We start from the raw sequence: 15,058 nt of genomic DNA on the forward strand, positions 1-15,058 counted from the left end.
ATTCTCAACTCTGCCTTTGGCACACTGCAGCACTGGGCAAGTCACTTACCCTCTACTTATCTAGAAAATGGAAACCCTTGCCTGTCTTACAGAGATGTTGTAACAGTCTACACAGCTCTTAGAAAAGCTGCTGCACGGAAGGTATTAGTATTAAATACTTTAGACATATGATGACAGTTGAGACTTTTTCCTCGTGATTATACATTACATTAACTGTTGGGAGCAGAGGGGCATCTCGCTACATACCCAGGACACCCTGCCAATGACATGTAATGTACCTAGAAGCTGCCAACCCTAACTTCTTTATGAAGCCCGCTGCATTCTGGTATTGAGAGCTCTGTGAAAGATTTCATCCTGGTTTTCTGCAGCTCTTCAACAAGGTGCATTTAACAGTTGGAATTACTCCAACTGGCAACATTTCAAGGCTCCATGTCTCATTCACTAAGAAAAACATGCAGTGCATTAAACTCCAAGCTAGCACATAAAATAAATGTTACCTTTATTTGCAAGATCCAGCATTTTCTCAAATACATTACCTGTTCAAAAATTGTTTCTAATATTTATAAAAACAGATGGCTAGAATGTCTATGACTATTACAAGCTATAAATGATGCATATATATTGTATGGACTCTAGCATCTTTTAAGAAAACAGAGTTAGTTTTTTCCACATATCCTACACATTTTTTCCCTGTTACATGTCAATCTATTTCAAAGAACCAGATGAGCTTCTTTCAGTAAAGTTCAGTCTTTTGTGCATGAAGACAGTTTACTTTGTTGATGGGTTTTCAGATTTAGCTTGTGAGAAATGGCAGCAGATAACCTTTTTCCTGACCTTGATTTTCTCCTAAAGTTTGCTTGAAATTGTTGCATCTCTACCAACATCTCAGGAACTGGAGGAGGAGTGACATTCTGCAGGTCAGCATACTGGATACAGTGATAGACCCTGGCCTGGACAAGACAAAAGAAGTCCTGTTTGGAAATTTTTAGAGGCTTTTTTTGCATTTTTAGGCCTTGTTTTGTAGCAGTCATAGAAGAAAAACCAGCAGCAGTAGCACAAAAAAATGATTGTACTGCCCCCCCGATCCCCTATCAGCCTCCTGTTCAAGATCCAAAAATTGCCTGCCTTGCTTTAAAACCTCTGCTCCATCCTAAGTCCTACCTGTCTCTACCCAACTTATATTCTTTTCACTTTCTATCATTTGCCTCCTTTCTGCTCCTGTCCATCTTATCATTTGTGCAAGATCCTTCTTCTCTGCAGTGCCTACATCTGATATCACCTTTCCATTGTCAAGGACTAAAGACTTCTCCCTCAGATATTCAGGCCCTGAGGGTGTAGCTTCCTGTGGAAAGACATTAACTCACCTGCTCTTTGTTGGTAACACATGCCTTTACATCTGGGAGGAATTCAGATAAATGACGCCTCACTTTTTGCTTGTAGGAGGAGCCCAGGATCTCACTCTTCTGTGATAATTACATTAAAGAGAAGGCAGTTGACTACATTTGTTTCCCTCTGCAAGATTCTCCCTCCAGCCCTCTGTACATTGTCCCTTTTAAACAGCATGTCAGACAACAATACTGGTTTCCTCACCAGATTCCCCTTCTTTTCCCACTGGTGCCACTCAGCCTCCATTTGTTCATCCATATAACAGGTCAGTCGCTTCTCTTTCTGGATCATTTTTTTAAAGTTCAGATTAAAATCTAAGATCTGGTCTGATTTTCCTTGCAATAAATTCATCAGCATGGAATGCTGCCTGCTCCCCTGGCTAAGCATATGCATAATGCTTCGAGTATCTCTGGGCACAAAGGCATAAGGAGAGGGTTAAACATCCATAGCAAACTAATAGCCTTTCCCCTCTTCCCTAAGGCAGCAGAATGGAGCCCAGCCTACTCATTGAACTAAGAAATATTTAAAGCACATACTGTATTTGGACTATGCAAAATAATTAGGACAAAATAAGAGAGGACTAGAACTGGACCTTCTTTGGGTTCAGAAAAAGTCAGCATCATTTCCCATTCGCCCCTCCCAGCCCTCTTATCTAGCATTTTCTCAGATCTCTCAATTCCTAGTTCGTGGTGGAATCAGCACTTCTGCTTCTAACACTGGCTGCTCTCCCGAGGCCCAGCTCTGCCCTCACTGCTCTCAGTGGTTTCAACCAGAGCTGATGGGTGCGAGGACAAGACTAGACCTATGGCATTTAGTGTCCAGTCAGACAAAGAACAAATCTTCTCAGAGCAGCCCTAGAAACACAGACATATCAGATGCTTTCGAGAAGGCTCCATATATTTTTCTTGTGAACAGAACCCTTTGGGAATGGAAAAATTGATTGAATTTATCTCAAGTCTAAATATTACAGATCCCCAAAAAGTCCAAGGCTATATGTCTACACTACAGACCTTACAGCAGCACAGCTGTACCTGTTGTAAGGTCTCCCAGGTATGCTGATGGGCAAGAGTTCACCTGTCAGCATAATTAAACCATCCCAACAAGCAGCGATAGCTATATTGGCAGGAGACGCTCCACACCAGCATTTTTGTTGGTGAAACTTGTGTCAGTCAGGGGTGTGGTTTTACTGACAAAAGTGCTAGTGTAAACATAGTCCAAGAGAGACAGCCCTAAAAATCCAACTTCGAACCATGGAGAAAGAGATTGAACACCTGCTGAACAGAGATTTATAACAGATCATGGCAGCTACTGGGGTTTACCCCCCACCCCGCTGACAAAAAATGAACGAGTTAATCAGTTCCTTTAACCATCCCTGTCCATTATTTCGAGTTCAGATACAGACTGCACCAGCATACCGAAACCAGACGTGACAAAGACGGAGGCTATCGTATTTATCCTCCACACAAGAAAGGCATTTGGCTAAATGTGACTCTTCAAAAACATATTCCAGTTCACTCACTCCCAGTGCGGGAACTTGCCCTCATTGAGCACTTTCAGGGTTTGAGTGGAACCAACTCTTTGGATTTCCGATGGCACCTTGGCTGGCCTCAGATACTGCAGCCCAACGTTCCACAGTGACTGCCCAAAGGTCCCTGCCATTTAAACCAGCAGAAAAGAAAGGTCAGAATGAGGGCTGAATGGATAACCCAGACACAGCAATTAACTGCCTACAAGCAAACCTCTCACTCTTGTTTGCCTTTGGAATGACTGGCAATTCCCCTATCTCTGGAGAAACTAAGGTTTTTGCAAGTGAAGCCGATGATAAACACAGGACTTTATGGTCATCACTATGCTACAGATCACTAGAGCTGGGTGGAAATGTATTGACAAAACGTTTTTTCTTCAGAATATGCCAATTCATCAGAACTGAAGCTTTCCATGGAAACTTATTGGCTGTGGCTGTAAAATTTCATCAGGAAGATTTCTCCGATCCAGGATGGAATTTCTGGTCAACATTTCCTTCATTTCCCTCAACAAATTAGACTGTTTTTTAAAAATTGACAAATTGGATTGAAATCTTCTTTTTCTCTTTTAAAGTAAAATTTACAGAAAAGAGGGAAATCCTAGAAATGGGAGTTGTATGGCATCATTTTTCTTAACTGCAATACTGTATGCAACTGGTGTCATTTCCACAACATGGAGGCTCCCAGTCGAGCCTTTACTAAAGACCAACTTTATCTTCCTAAGGAGCTGTCACATATTTATCTTTAATGTTTTAGTAAGAAATAGCACTATGCCTGAGATGGCTTCAGGCAGCAGCTGGGCATTGCTAGCTCACCTACAGAGGTTTATTCCCTCTGAGGCACCTGGCATTGGCCACTGTCAGAAGACATGACGCTGGGCTAGATGGACCTTTGATCTGACCCAGTTTGGCCATTCTTATATGCAGTGTTCTCCCTGAAGATTTTCAGCTGGGTCCTGAGCCACGAGGCAACATCCTTGTAGTTTTAGTTTCAAAGTCTTTGGTGAGAGTTGGCCGACACTTTCCATTCTGCAGCACTTTCCTCACCTTATAACCAAAACTGCATTGATGGGCTCAGAATATTTCTAAGGATGTAGTTTTTTGGTGGGGTCAGCTGTGGTCCAATTTAGACTGAGCTGAGAGCCATCCATCCAAATAAAAATCCTTTAGAGTTAACAAATTGCACTTAAGTTAGGAAGCCAGTTTTATCTAACAAGACAGCAAAAGTGACATCTATTTGTCTCCTCTGTCTCATAACCAAGGTGGATGTCTAGAAAACACCAGTTGGTATGAATGGCTTTAGCATTCCAAACCATTGTACCTATGTGCCTGCCTGAGAGCATCCAGAGTTTGACGTTGCAGTCATAGCTGGATGTGACAATTAGTCTGAGCTTTTCCACATACACAATGTGGGAGACATTCTTCAAATGACCCCTCCAAGAGTTTAGAAGATCTGGGGGGATAAGGGTGGTACTCCAGCCATCCAGCACCTGCAGAACAGATGACATGAGCAATTAATTTGTGAAGATGCTCACTTGGGAGGTCAACAGCTTCATTTAAACATGACACAACCTTTATAACCGATAAATAATCTCCACACCCTATCTAAGCTATTTTTATGGCAGTTATCACCATGGTATTTAAATACCATGAGAACGTAATCTACCAAGAAACAAACTTTCATCCCTTCAGGTTTGTGGACAGCAATGATAATGGTATAAAGCTAGTACACAGGAACGTAAGAATGGCCATACTGGGTCAGACCAAAGGTCCATCAAGCCCAGTATCCTGTCTACCAACAGTGGCCAATGCCAGGTGCCCCAGAGGGAGTGACCCTAACAGGTAATGATCAAGTGATCTCTCTCCTGCCATCCATCTCCACCCTCTGACAAACAGAGGCTAGGGACACCATTCCTTACCCATCCTGGCTAATAGCCATTAATGGACTTAACCTCCATGAATTTATCCAGTTCTCTTTTAAACCCTGTTATAGTCCTAGCCTTCACAACCTCCTCAGGCAAGGAGTTCCACAGGTTGACTGTGCGCTGAGTGAAGAAGTACTTCCTTTTATTTGTTTTAAACCTGCTACCCATTAATTTCATTTGGTGGCCCCTAATTCTTATATTATGGGAACAAGTAAATAACTTTTCCTTATTCACTTTCTCCACACCACTCATGATTTTATATACCTCTATCATATCCCCCCTTAGTCTCCCCTTTTCCAAGCTGAAAAGTCCTAGCCTCTTTAATCTCTCCTCATATGAGACCAAGGGTGAGGCGAAAGGTACATTTTCATAATGTCACTCCAAAAAGAGAAATAATTCTGATATTTATTTTGAAAATAATGTCATGCATCAGCACATCTATTGATACCTTCCCAAAAGCAATGAGACCAATCCACATAGCTGAGTTAATCTACCAAATATTTCAAGAGGTGGTCACTGTGACACTGGCAGACCAAGTGCCAGCTCACACCAAGGCCCCTAGGCCTCACTGTACAATGACAAATGCACAGCTGGAAGCCAGTCTGACTCACCTGTGTGTTAGTATTGTTAAAATAGGTATCAGATTTCTAAAAATATGTTTAGAATTTATGAAATGCTTGTGAGTTGCTGCCTGCATTGATCTCACTTATAATGTCTGTATCCCAGGTTATAAGGTAGCATTTAAGTGTTTACTCTGAAAATGTAAACCTCACAGTCAGAAGAGAAGCATTACCAAGTGTGAAATACTAGTTTGCCACAAGGGGTGTCATCTCCTGCCCAACAAAAGAAGGACCACAGACATCAGACAAGCCATTGTGGAAAATCAGGGAACAGAAGACTTTGCTAATTGCTCCCCCCACACTCACAAAGAGGAGACGTGCACAGCACTCATCCCATCAGCTTGAACTCTGGGAGGAAGGCAATAAAAATCCACCATGAAGAAAATGATATCTCTATGCTGCTTAAACAATGAGGGGCGAAGATTTCTAAGCATAAGCAAGGGATCCCCAGCTGTTTGCCCTGGGTTAACCCTAGAGGGCTTATAGAGCTTGTATATTACAACAACTTCTTTTTCCTTTTGGAACCTAAGACTAACTCATTCATATGCGTTTATCTGCTTTAACTTTGTAAAGAACTCATTTCTTTTTCTTAGTTAATAAATCTTTAGTTAATTTATTATAGGATTGGCTACAAGCATTGTCTTTGGTGTAGGATCTAAGGTGTAGTGATCTGGGGTAAGTGATTGGTCCTTTGGGACTGGGAAGTTGTAATTTTTGGTGTAAGGGAGCATCTATTACACAAAGGCAAGTTTACTGGGTGGCAAGATAAATTGGAGTACCCAAGGAGACTGTCTGTGACTCCATATTAAGCCTGTTATAAGTGCTTGAGGAGTTCACACTTGATCCTTCGTTGGTGAAATCTAAGTATAGAACTCTCAACCAGTTTGGGATTTGTGCCCTGCTGCTACGCAGTCTGACCTGAGGCTCGTATTCATGCTTGAGTGCCACTCCAGACAGCTTGACAGTCATATTTCCAATAAGCTTCTAAAAATGCATGGGCAATATTTGTGGATATAGGGTGGGATTTTTGAAAGCACCTACCTGATTTAGGAGCACAAGTCCCATTTATCATGCAGGGACATCTTAGAGGCCCGCAGAAAATTCAGTTCACTACAAAAAAACTCTTGAAATGCCAACCCCACCCTGAATGTGATGAGGAGAGTTTAAGGAAACAAGACTATGCTACTGCTAATTAATATAACATATAAACTCTTTACAGCACAGATTCTGAAATGCACTACCTCATTAGTTTCCACAGATGGATTTTTTCCGGCAGGAACTCTGCAATATTTTGGGATTAGGTCACGAAACATGTTCTCATTTCTATGAGATGTTTCTTTTTTTCCTGCCCTGGAAACTTTCTTTACCTCTTTTGATTTGCAATAATTCTCGATATCCCAGATCTAAGGAGAGACTTTGTTAGTAACTTTTTAATTTTCATTTAGAGAAACACTATGTTGCACATTCCCCTGAAACTGGCTAGGAAGTGACCAGTCAACGCTCCCATTCACCATATGAGTGGTGCATATAACTCACCCCCCAGTTTTCATTCTTGTGACATCTCTAGGGACAAAAGATAGTCCCATTTGCTCTACAGCTTTGTTCATTCATTCACTGGGTTTTAAATCAAGGTCTCAAGTTTTCACACAGCTCATTACTTTCCCAGCCTTTCAAATGTACAAGTTGTTTGGTCTGTTTTGAACAGCAGACAAGTTACAGATCCTATGACTTTACTCCTTATCTTCAGAGTCAGACTCTCAAAGAGGCTGTTTCTCAGACATCATAAAACAATCACCTTAATATAGCCTAGGGAATCTCCAGTCAACAAGATGAAGTCCTCTGGATCCGTGGACATGGTACCGACTACTGCATTTACATCACCACCATGTACTGCCTGAAATTTGCCCAACATCCCCCCTTCACTACTGACTGACCAGGCATAGATGTAGCCACCCGCAGAGCTGGTTAGCAGAATGGCTGTGTCAGGGGACTGCTCACGTGTCTCCAGGAAAAGTATCTGCAAAAGAGAAAGCCATAGCAACACGTTCCCTGTCCACTCTCACATTCACTCTGATTGCTGGGTAGGTCAAAGAGAAATGTAGATGTCTAACCTTTTCCACAGCAGCTGGGAGGCCCTTCAACTCTTCCTGCCAATTTGAATAGTTTTGCTTTTGGTTGCTGGTTTCAGCAGCATCTTGGTCTTTGGGAGAATCACTTTCTCGGTCAGTATTTTCCCCTCCTGGAGGCTGGACTGCCTACAGAATCAAAAACACCACCACATACCTATAGCCAGGTCTTTCACTGGAGGCTGACTAGGTTCTGCTCTTCTTGATAGCAGTCTCTGCAGGGTGGTAAGACATGACTGTGCTTTTTTGAGGGGCCAATATTTCTTTCAACCTTAACTACAAGAAGTTCTGTTATAAGGCCAAGTCATGAGACCCCCTTACAGAGGGAAGAGCCAAAAGAAGCAGAGAGCTGTGTAAGAACCACGCAGTGGCAGTGGGAAGTGGGTGGGGAGTGAAAAGAAGCAAGAGTACCAGGAAACCACCTTGAATTTTTACCATTTGTTGTTTATGGCTTGGTTCACTGTGTAAAAGACAACAATGCTTACGCTGTGACATGTCTTCACCCCAGCTTGGAACAAGCCAGAGCTTGTTGTGGGTTTAGCCTAAATCACAAGAGCCTTCGAAGAACCATACCTGCTGTGTTTTAGCTTGATCCAGTTGCTTTTCTCTGGACTGTCTTATAACAGATGGAGCAGGAGCCAAATTTCTGAATTGGCCAAAAAAAGAAACAGAAGGCTTCCCAGTAGTTGAAAGCCTAGTTGAGACGCTAGTCCTCGAGCCTGCCCAACCCTTTTTCCCAGACTCAGCATAACTGCTCAGCTTTACTGACACTGATGGTTTCTTTCGGATATTTCCTCTGCTGGGATCTTCCTTACTCTCAGTAAACACCTAAGCAATGGGAACAAAAATTGCATTCAGGGTGAAACTGTCCCTAGAGACTTTTCCCATCTTCCTTCTTCAAACTGTTACATTCCATCCCATCTGCTGGGCTGCATTACTGAAGAGGCAAGTGGGTTCTTCACTTGCAAAGCAGACCCAGCCATTCCGGCCAGCAACATCACTTTTCTACTGCAGTAGCTTAAGGAGAAGTAGAATCCCTGTTTCTATTGAGAAGTAGCTGCCAGTGTGATTAAATTAGGGTCTGATCTTTCTCCCATTCATAACTTCTGTGACTTCAGTGAGAGAAGGATGAACCTTTAACATGTGGAACAAATACCAATTCAATATATTTTCAATACAAGATCTGAAGGTTCATAGTGGTCAAAGCTTCCCACAATCCAGCCTTGTAAAGCATTGGAACAAAAGGAGGAGGGAGAAAAATTGTTGTTCTTAACCTCTGAGGATAGGACAAGAAGCAATTGGCTTAAATTGCAGCAAGGGTGGTTTAGGTTGGACATTAGGAAAAACTTCCTGTCAGGGTGGTTAAGCACTGAAATAAATTGCCTAGGGAGGTTGTGGAATCTTCATCATCGGAGATTTTTAAGAGCAGGTTAGACAAGCACCTGTCGGAAATGGTCTAGATAATATAGTCCTGCCATGAGTGCAGGGGACAGGACTCGATGACCTCTCCAGGTCTCTTCCAGTCCTATGAAAACATGATGCATCTTACAAAGCACACCACAAATCTATGCTGTCCCACACTGTGCAGATGCTAGCTCTGTTCTGTAAAAGCTAAAACAGAGTTCTGGGTACTGACATGCAAATGAAACATCAAGTGATTCTTCATACTCCACAATTTCAATTTGCTCCAGTGATAGGACAGCTGCTGTTTCAACTGAGGTGTGCATGCTCTGATGTGGACAAGAACAGACTTGTTCTGTGTCTCAGACAACTAGAAACCAAGATACTTATAAAAAACACAATTGACTGTACTTTAAATATCTTGTTTCTGACTAGCTGGAGTATTATTAATATTCATAATTTTATTTGGATAACTTCTCCATCACTCCCAACTTAGTGTGTAGGGGACACCTGTCCAATAGCACAAAACAACTGTAAAAATCATCAGATTTTCAGGTCCCAATTCAGGAAATGGAAGAGCAGGGACATTATAAATCAGGATTGCAGAACATTCGTAGAACTAAAGGCACACAGCCTGGCTCCAGCTATCATCAGCACCTAATTTTAATGAGCAACAAATTAAACTTTTTTTTAAATAAAATAATATAATATATTTTCTAACTGTAAATCATAACAGCACAAGAACAGCCATACTGGGTCAGACCAATAGTCCTTCTAGCCCACTATCCTGTCTTCCAACAGTGGGCAATGCCAGGTGCTTCAGAGGGAATGAACAGAACAGAGCAATTTATCTAGTGATCCATCCCCTGTCCTCCAGGCCCAGCTTCTGGTAGTCAGAGGATTAGAGACACTCAGAGTATGGAGTTGTGTCCCTGACCATCTTGGCAAATAGCCATTGATGGACCTATACTCCATGAACTTATCCATGAACAGACTGGCTGAGACCTTGGGATTTTTTGCCTTCCTCTGCAACATGGGCCATGGGTCACTTGCAGATTTAAACTAGTGTAAATGGTGGGTCCTCTGTAACTTGAGCTCTTTAAATCATGATTTGAGGACTTCAGTGACTCAGGCAGAAGCTATGGCTCTATTTCAGGAGTGGGTGGGTGAGGCCTGCAATGCACAGGTCAGACTAGATGATCATGATGGTTCCTTCTGACTTTAAAGTCTATAATTCTTTTTGAACCCAGTTATACTTTTGGCCTTCACAACATCCTGTTAACGACTTCCACAGGCTGACAGTGTTATATGAAGAAGCACTTCCTTTTGTTTGTTTTAAACCTTCTGCCTATTAATTTCATTGGGTGACCCCTAGTTCTTCTGTTATGTAAAGGAGTAAATAACACTTCCTTATTGACTCTCTCCACACCATTCATGATTTTATAGACCTCTATCACACCCCTGCTTAGTTGCATCTTTTCCAAACTGAACAGTTCCAGTCTTTTTAATCTCTCCTCACTTGGAAGCATTTTTGTTACCCTCCTTTGTACTTCTTCCAATTCTAATATATCTTTTTTGAGATGAGGCAATTAGAACTGCATGGACTATTTAAGGTGTGGATGTACCATGGATTTATAATAGTGGCATTATGATACTTTCTGTCTTACTATCTAACCCTTTCCTAATGGTTCCGAACATTGTTCACTTCTTGGACTGCAGCTGCACATTGAGCAGATCATTTCAGAGAACTATCCACGATGATACCAAGGTCTTGAGTGGTAACAACTAATTTAGATCCCACCATTTTGTATGTAGTGACAGAGCAATCCTATTAGCTGACCCTGTTATAATATAGTGCACACATCCCCTCAATTTAACAGTAATCAGAAGGCATCTTTAACATACTTAAGCATTGAATTGTGTAGGAAACAGAGCTGGGCAGCTGTTCTTGAACTTACCCTGTTTGGCATAAGGGTCAAAGGACTCTGGGATGCGTTAAACCTGCAGACTGCCTGTCCCGAGTCTGTACTCCAGATCACTACATCTCCATCGCAGGAGGCAGTAGCCAAGAGTTGACTGTTGTATTTGGCTATAGATAAGATGTCCTCTGAGTGGTAGGATTTCCAGTGTTTGTATTCAATTACTTCATTTTCTTTAACATCTCTGGTAAGCAAGATCAAACAGTCATCCAGGAAGAACAGTGTATTTAATGAAGTTAGAAGAAAGTGGACTGTAAAGTACAACAAATCCCTTTCAAGACTATAATCCACTTCACCTTTTAGGCCTTGGTATGTTTAAGGAAACATTTGGTAAACAGTTAGAGATAACGAGCCAGCAATGGGAACCAAGGAAATACATTTTTACATTGGATCGTGTAACCCCTGCCCACTTCCTACTTACAGGTACCATGTAACTCTTTTACTCCACCCAGTCACATATATCTTCAGATTGATATACAGAATTCCACTGATCTACAGGAAAGACAGACACAATGCTAAGTTATAACTAGTAATTGCCTGGAAAATATCTGCTCACATATGCAAAATCCACACTTCCCCCATGTGTGCAAAATTGGCACAAATCAGATAATTATGCACCAAATTACCCATCACTGCTGTCACACTTGGTCAAACTGCAGGTAGGAAGGCAAGTTTTATATGCACAATGGATGCCTCTGCAACATTTGCAGGGTTTTTACAGACAGTTTGATAGTCTGGCCCTAAAAGGGCCCCTTTTCCAAGTACAATTGTTACTGGTATTTCAGTCTGACAGTCTTCTCCCGCTTACTTATCCTAGTGTTTTTTGTCCTATGATAGCACCACCCTCTGCTCCCTGGCAAGCTGAATCAAGGATAATGAAATGGTGCTTCTACTCCAGGTTGGAGCAGAGGAGAGATGGATGTGACAAGCGCTGATAAAACACATCTCTCCTCCTTTCATGAGGTGCTGACCTCCGTTTTATCCAAGTGAGGCATCTCAAGCAGACAGGCCCCATTGTTGAAGTTCCAGAACTTGATTGTCCCATCTTTCAAAGCAGTGATGAGGCGTCTCTCCGGCCCATCAAAAGCCATTGCTGTTATTTCGGTTTGGTTGCCCTCCGAGGTCATAAACTGCATCATCTTTTGCCCAGTCATGATATCCCAGACTCTGACCATCCCACGATGGCAACCACTCACCACCTGCATAGACCACCGTGAAGAAGTACATATTGTCAATCTATCAAGTTCTCGGCATTTCAAGGTCATAAGACATAATGGAGGGGAGCAGATCAGTGCATTAGACATTGATATGTCATTACAGCAGTTTATTAGTGACCACAGATATTAAGGCAGTTTATAATCCTGGCACTCACCTGTTTGAAGTTCCTGTTATACAGGGCTGTACATAGTGGCTGGTCATGGGACGTGACTTCTGAGTTAATGGTTTCCATGAATTCTAAATCTCCATAGAAAATACCAATCTGGATTGAAATAGATTTAAAAAATCAAACTGAAAAAACAAACATTTCTGCAAAAAGAACCATGAGGATTTGAATAAAAGATGAATTATATGAATCACAGCTGCCACCTCTAGGCAGCGAATGGAACATAGACTAAAGGAATCTAGATGCTTCAAGAACAGGGAAACCATCAGCAAAGATAACCCCCCAAGTATTACTATACCTCCCAAGGAAAAATAAACCAGGACCTCAAGAACATCTGCACTGCTGTGTTACTGATACCAAAGTGCCACTTTCGTCCATTGAAATACCCAGACTATAATGACAGGTTTCAGAGTAGCAGCCGTGTTAGTCTGTATTCGCAAAAAGAAAAGGAGTACTTGTTGCACCTTAGAGAGTAACAAATTTATTAGAGCATAAGCTTTCTTGAGCTACAGCTCACTTCATCAGATGCATTTGGTGGAAAAAACAGAGGGGAGATTGATATAGACACACAGAGAACATGAAACAATGGGTTTATCATACACACTGTAAGGAGAGTGATCACTTGAGATAAGCCATCACCAGCAGCGGGGGGGGGGGGGAAGGAGGAAAACCTTTCATGGTGACAAGCAAGGTAGGCTATTTCCAGCAGTTAACAAGAATATCTGAGGAACAGTGGGGGGTGGGGTGGGGTGGGGTGGGGGGGAGAAATAACTTGGGGAAATAATGACAGGTTTCAGAGTAGCAGCCGTGTTAGTCTGTATTCACAAAAAGAAAAGGAGTACTTGTGGCACCTTAGAGACTAACAAATTTATTAGAGCATAAGCTTTCGTGAGCTACAGCTCATCCGATGAAGTGAGCTGTAGCTCACGAAAGCTTATGCTCTAATAAATTTGTTAGTCTCTAAGGTGCCACAAGTACTCCTTTTCTTTTTATGGGGAAATAGTTTTACTTTGTGTAATGGACTCATCCATTCCCAGTCTCTATTCAAGCCTAAGTTAATTGTATCCAGTTTGCAAATTAATTCCAATTCAGCAGTGTCTCGTTGGAGTCTGTTTTTGAAGCTTTTTTGTTGAAGGATAGCCACTCTTAGGTCTGTAATCGAGTGACCAGAGAGATTGAAGTGTTCTCCAACTGGTTTTTGAATGTTATAATTCTTGACGTCTGATTTGTGTCCATTCATTCTTTTACGTAGAGACTGTCCAGTTTGGCCAATGTACATGGCAGAGGGGCATTGCTGGCACATGATGGCATATATCACATTGGTAGACGCGCAGGTGAACGAGCCTCTGATAGTGTGACTGATGTGATTAGGCCCTGTGATGGTGTCCCCTGAATAGATATGTGGACAGAGTTGGCAACGGGCTTTGTTGCAAGGATAGGTTCCTGGGTTAGTGGTTCTGTTGTGTGGTGTGTGGTTGCTGGTGAGTATTTGCTTCAGGTTGGGGGGCTGTCTGTAAGGAAGGACTGGCCTTTCTCCCAAGATCTGTGAGAGTGATGGGTCGTCCTTCAGGATAGGTTGTAGATCTTTGATGTGCATTGGAGAGGTTTTAGTTGGGGGCTGAAGGTGATGGCTAGTGGCGTTCTGTTATTTTCTTTGTTGGGCCTGTCCTGTGGTGCTAAGCGATGGTCACATAAACACCACCCTATATCGGAAACCTACTGACCGCTATTCCTACCTACATGCCTCTAGCTTTCATCCAGATCATACCACACGATCCATTGTCTACAGCCAAGCTCTAAAATATAACCGCATTTGCTCTAACCCCTCAAACACCTACAAGATCTCTATCATGCATTCCTACAACTACAATACCCACCTGCTGAAATGAAGAAACAGATTGACAGAGCCAGAAGAGTTCCCAGAAGTCACCTACTACAGGACAGGCCCAACAAAGAAAATAACAGAACGCCACTAGCCATCACCTTCAGCCCCCAACTAAAACCTCTCCAACGCATCATCAAGGATCTACAACCTATCCTGAAGGACGACCCATCACTCTCACAGATCTTGGGAGACAGGCCAGTCCTTGCTTACAGACAGCCCCCCAACCTGAAGCAAATACTCACCAGCAACCACACACCACACAACAGAACCACTAACCCAGGAACCTATCCTTGCAACAAAGCCCGTTGCCAACTCTGTCCACATATCTATTCAGGGGACACCATCACAGGGCCTAATCACATCAGCCACACTATCAGAGGCTCGTTCACCTGCACATCTACCAATGTGATATATGCCATCATGTGCCAGCAATGCCCCTCTGCCATGTACATTGGTCAAACTGGACAGTCTCTATGTAAAAGAATGAATGGACACAAATCAGACGTCAAGAATTATAACATTCAAAAACCAGTTGGAGAACACTTCAATCTCTCTGGTCACTCGATTACAGACCTAAGAGTGGCTATCCTTCAACAAAAAAGCTTCAAAAACAGACTCCAACGAGAGACTGCTGAATTGGAATTAATTTGCAAACTGGATACAATTAATTTAGGCTTGAATAGAGACTGGGAATGGATGAGTCATTACACAAAGTAAAACTATTTCCCCATGTTATTTCTCCCCACCCCACCCCTCACTGTTCCTCAGATGTTCTTGTTAACTGCTGGAAATAGCCTACCTTGCTTGTCACCATAAAAGGTTTTCCTCCT

The 15,058-nt window shown here is 42.3% G+C and overlaps 1 protein-coding gene across 1 annotated transcript in view; it reads right to left on the reverse strand.

Moving 5' to 3' along the window:
• Window positions 1-475: 475 nt before the first annotated feature.
• Window positions 476-15,058, reverse strand: part of EFCAB8 (EF-hand calcium binding domain 8) — a 41,438-nt gene continuing 26,855 nt past the window's right edge. Inside the window, exons 15-27 of the mRNA XM_043495811.1 lie at window positions 12,332-12,439; window positions 11,931-12,158; window positions 11,381-11,451; window positions 10,939-11,143; window positions 8,153-8,407; window positions 7,565-7,708; window positions 7,249-7,470; window positions 6,695-6,856; window positions 4,230-4,398; window positions 2,906-3,038; window positions 1,591-1,795; window positions 1,365-1,463; window positions 476-950 (exon numbers count right to left, since the gene is read on the reverse strand). Coding sequence (XP_043351746.1) covers window positions 744-950; window positions 1,365-1,463; window positions 1,591-1,795; window positions 2,906-3,038; window positions 4,230-4,398; window positions 6,695-6,856; window positions 7,249-7,470; window positions 7,565-7,708; window positions 8,153-8,407; window positions 10,939-11,143; window positions 11,381-11,451; window positions 11,931-12,158; window positions 12,332-12,439 — 2,208 coding nt within the window. The 3' untranslated portion in view covers window positions 476-743. The remainder of the gene's footprint in view (window positions 951-1,364; window positions 1,464-1,590; window positions 1,796-2,905; window positions 3,039-4,229; window positions 4,399-6,694; window positions 6,857-7,248; window positions 7,471-7,564; window positions 7,709-8,152; window positions 8,408-10,938; window positions 11,144-11,380; window positions 11,452-11,930; window positions 12,159-12,331; window positions 12,440-15,058) is intronic.

The sequence above is a fragment of the Dermochelys coriacea genome, chromosome 13, assembly GCF_009764565.3.
Source record: "Dermochelys coriacea isolate rDerCor1 chromosome 13, rDerCor1.pri.v4, whole genome shotgun sequence".
Classification (NCBI taxonomy): Eukaryota; Metazoa; Chordata; order Testudines; family Dermochelyidae; genus Dermochelys; species Dermochelys coriacea.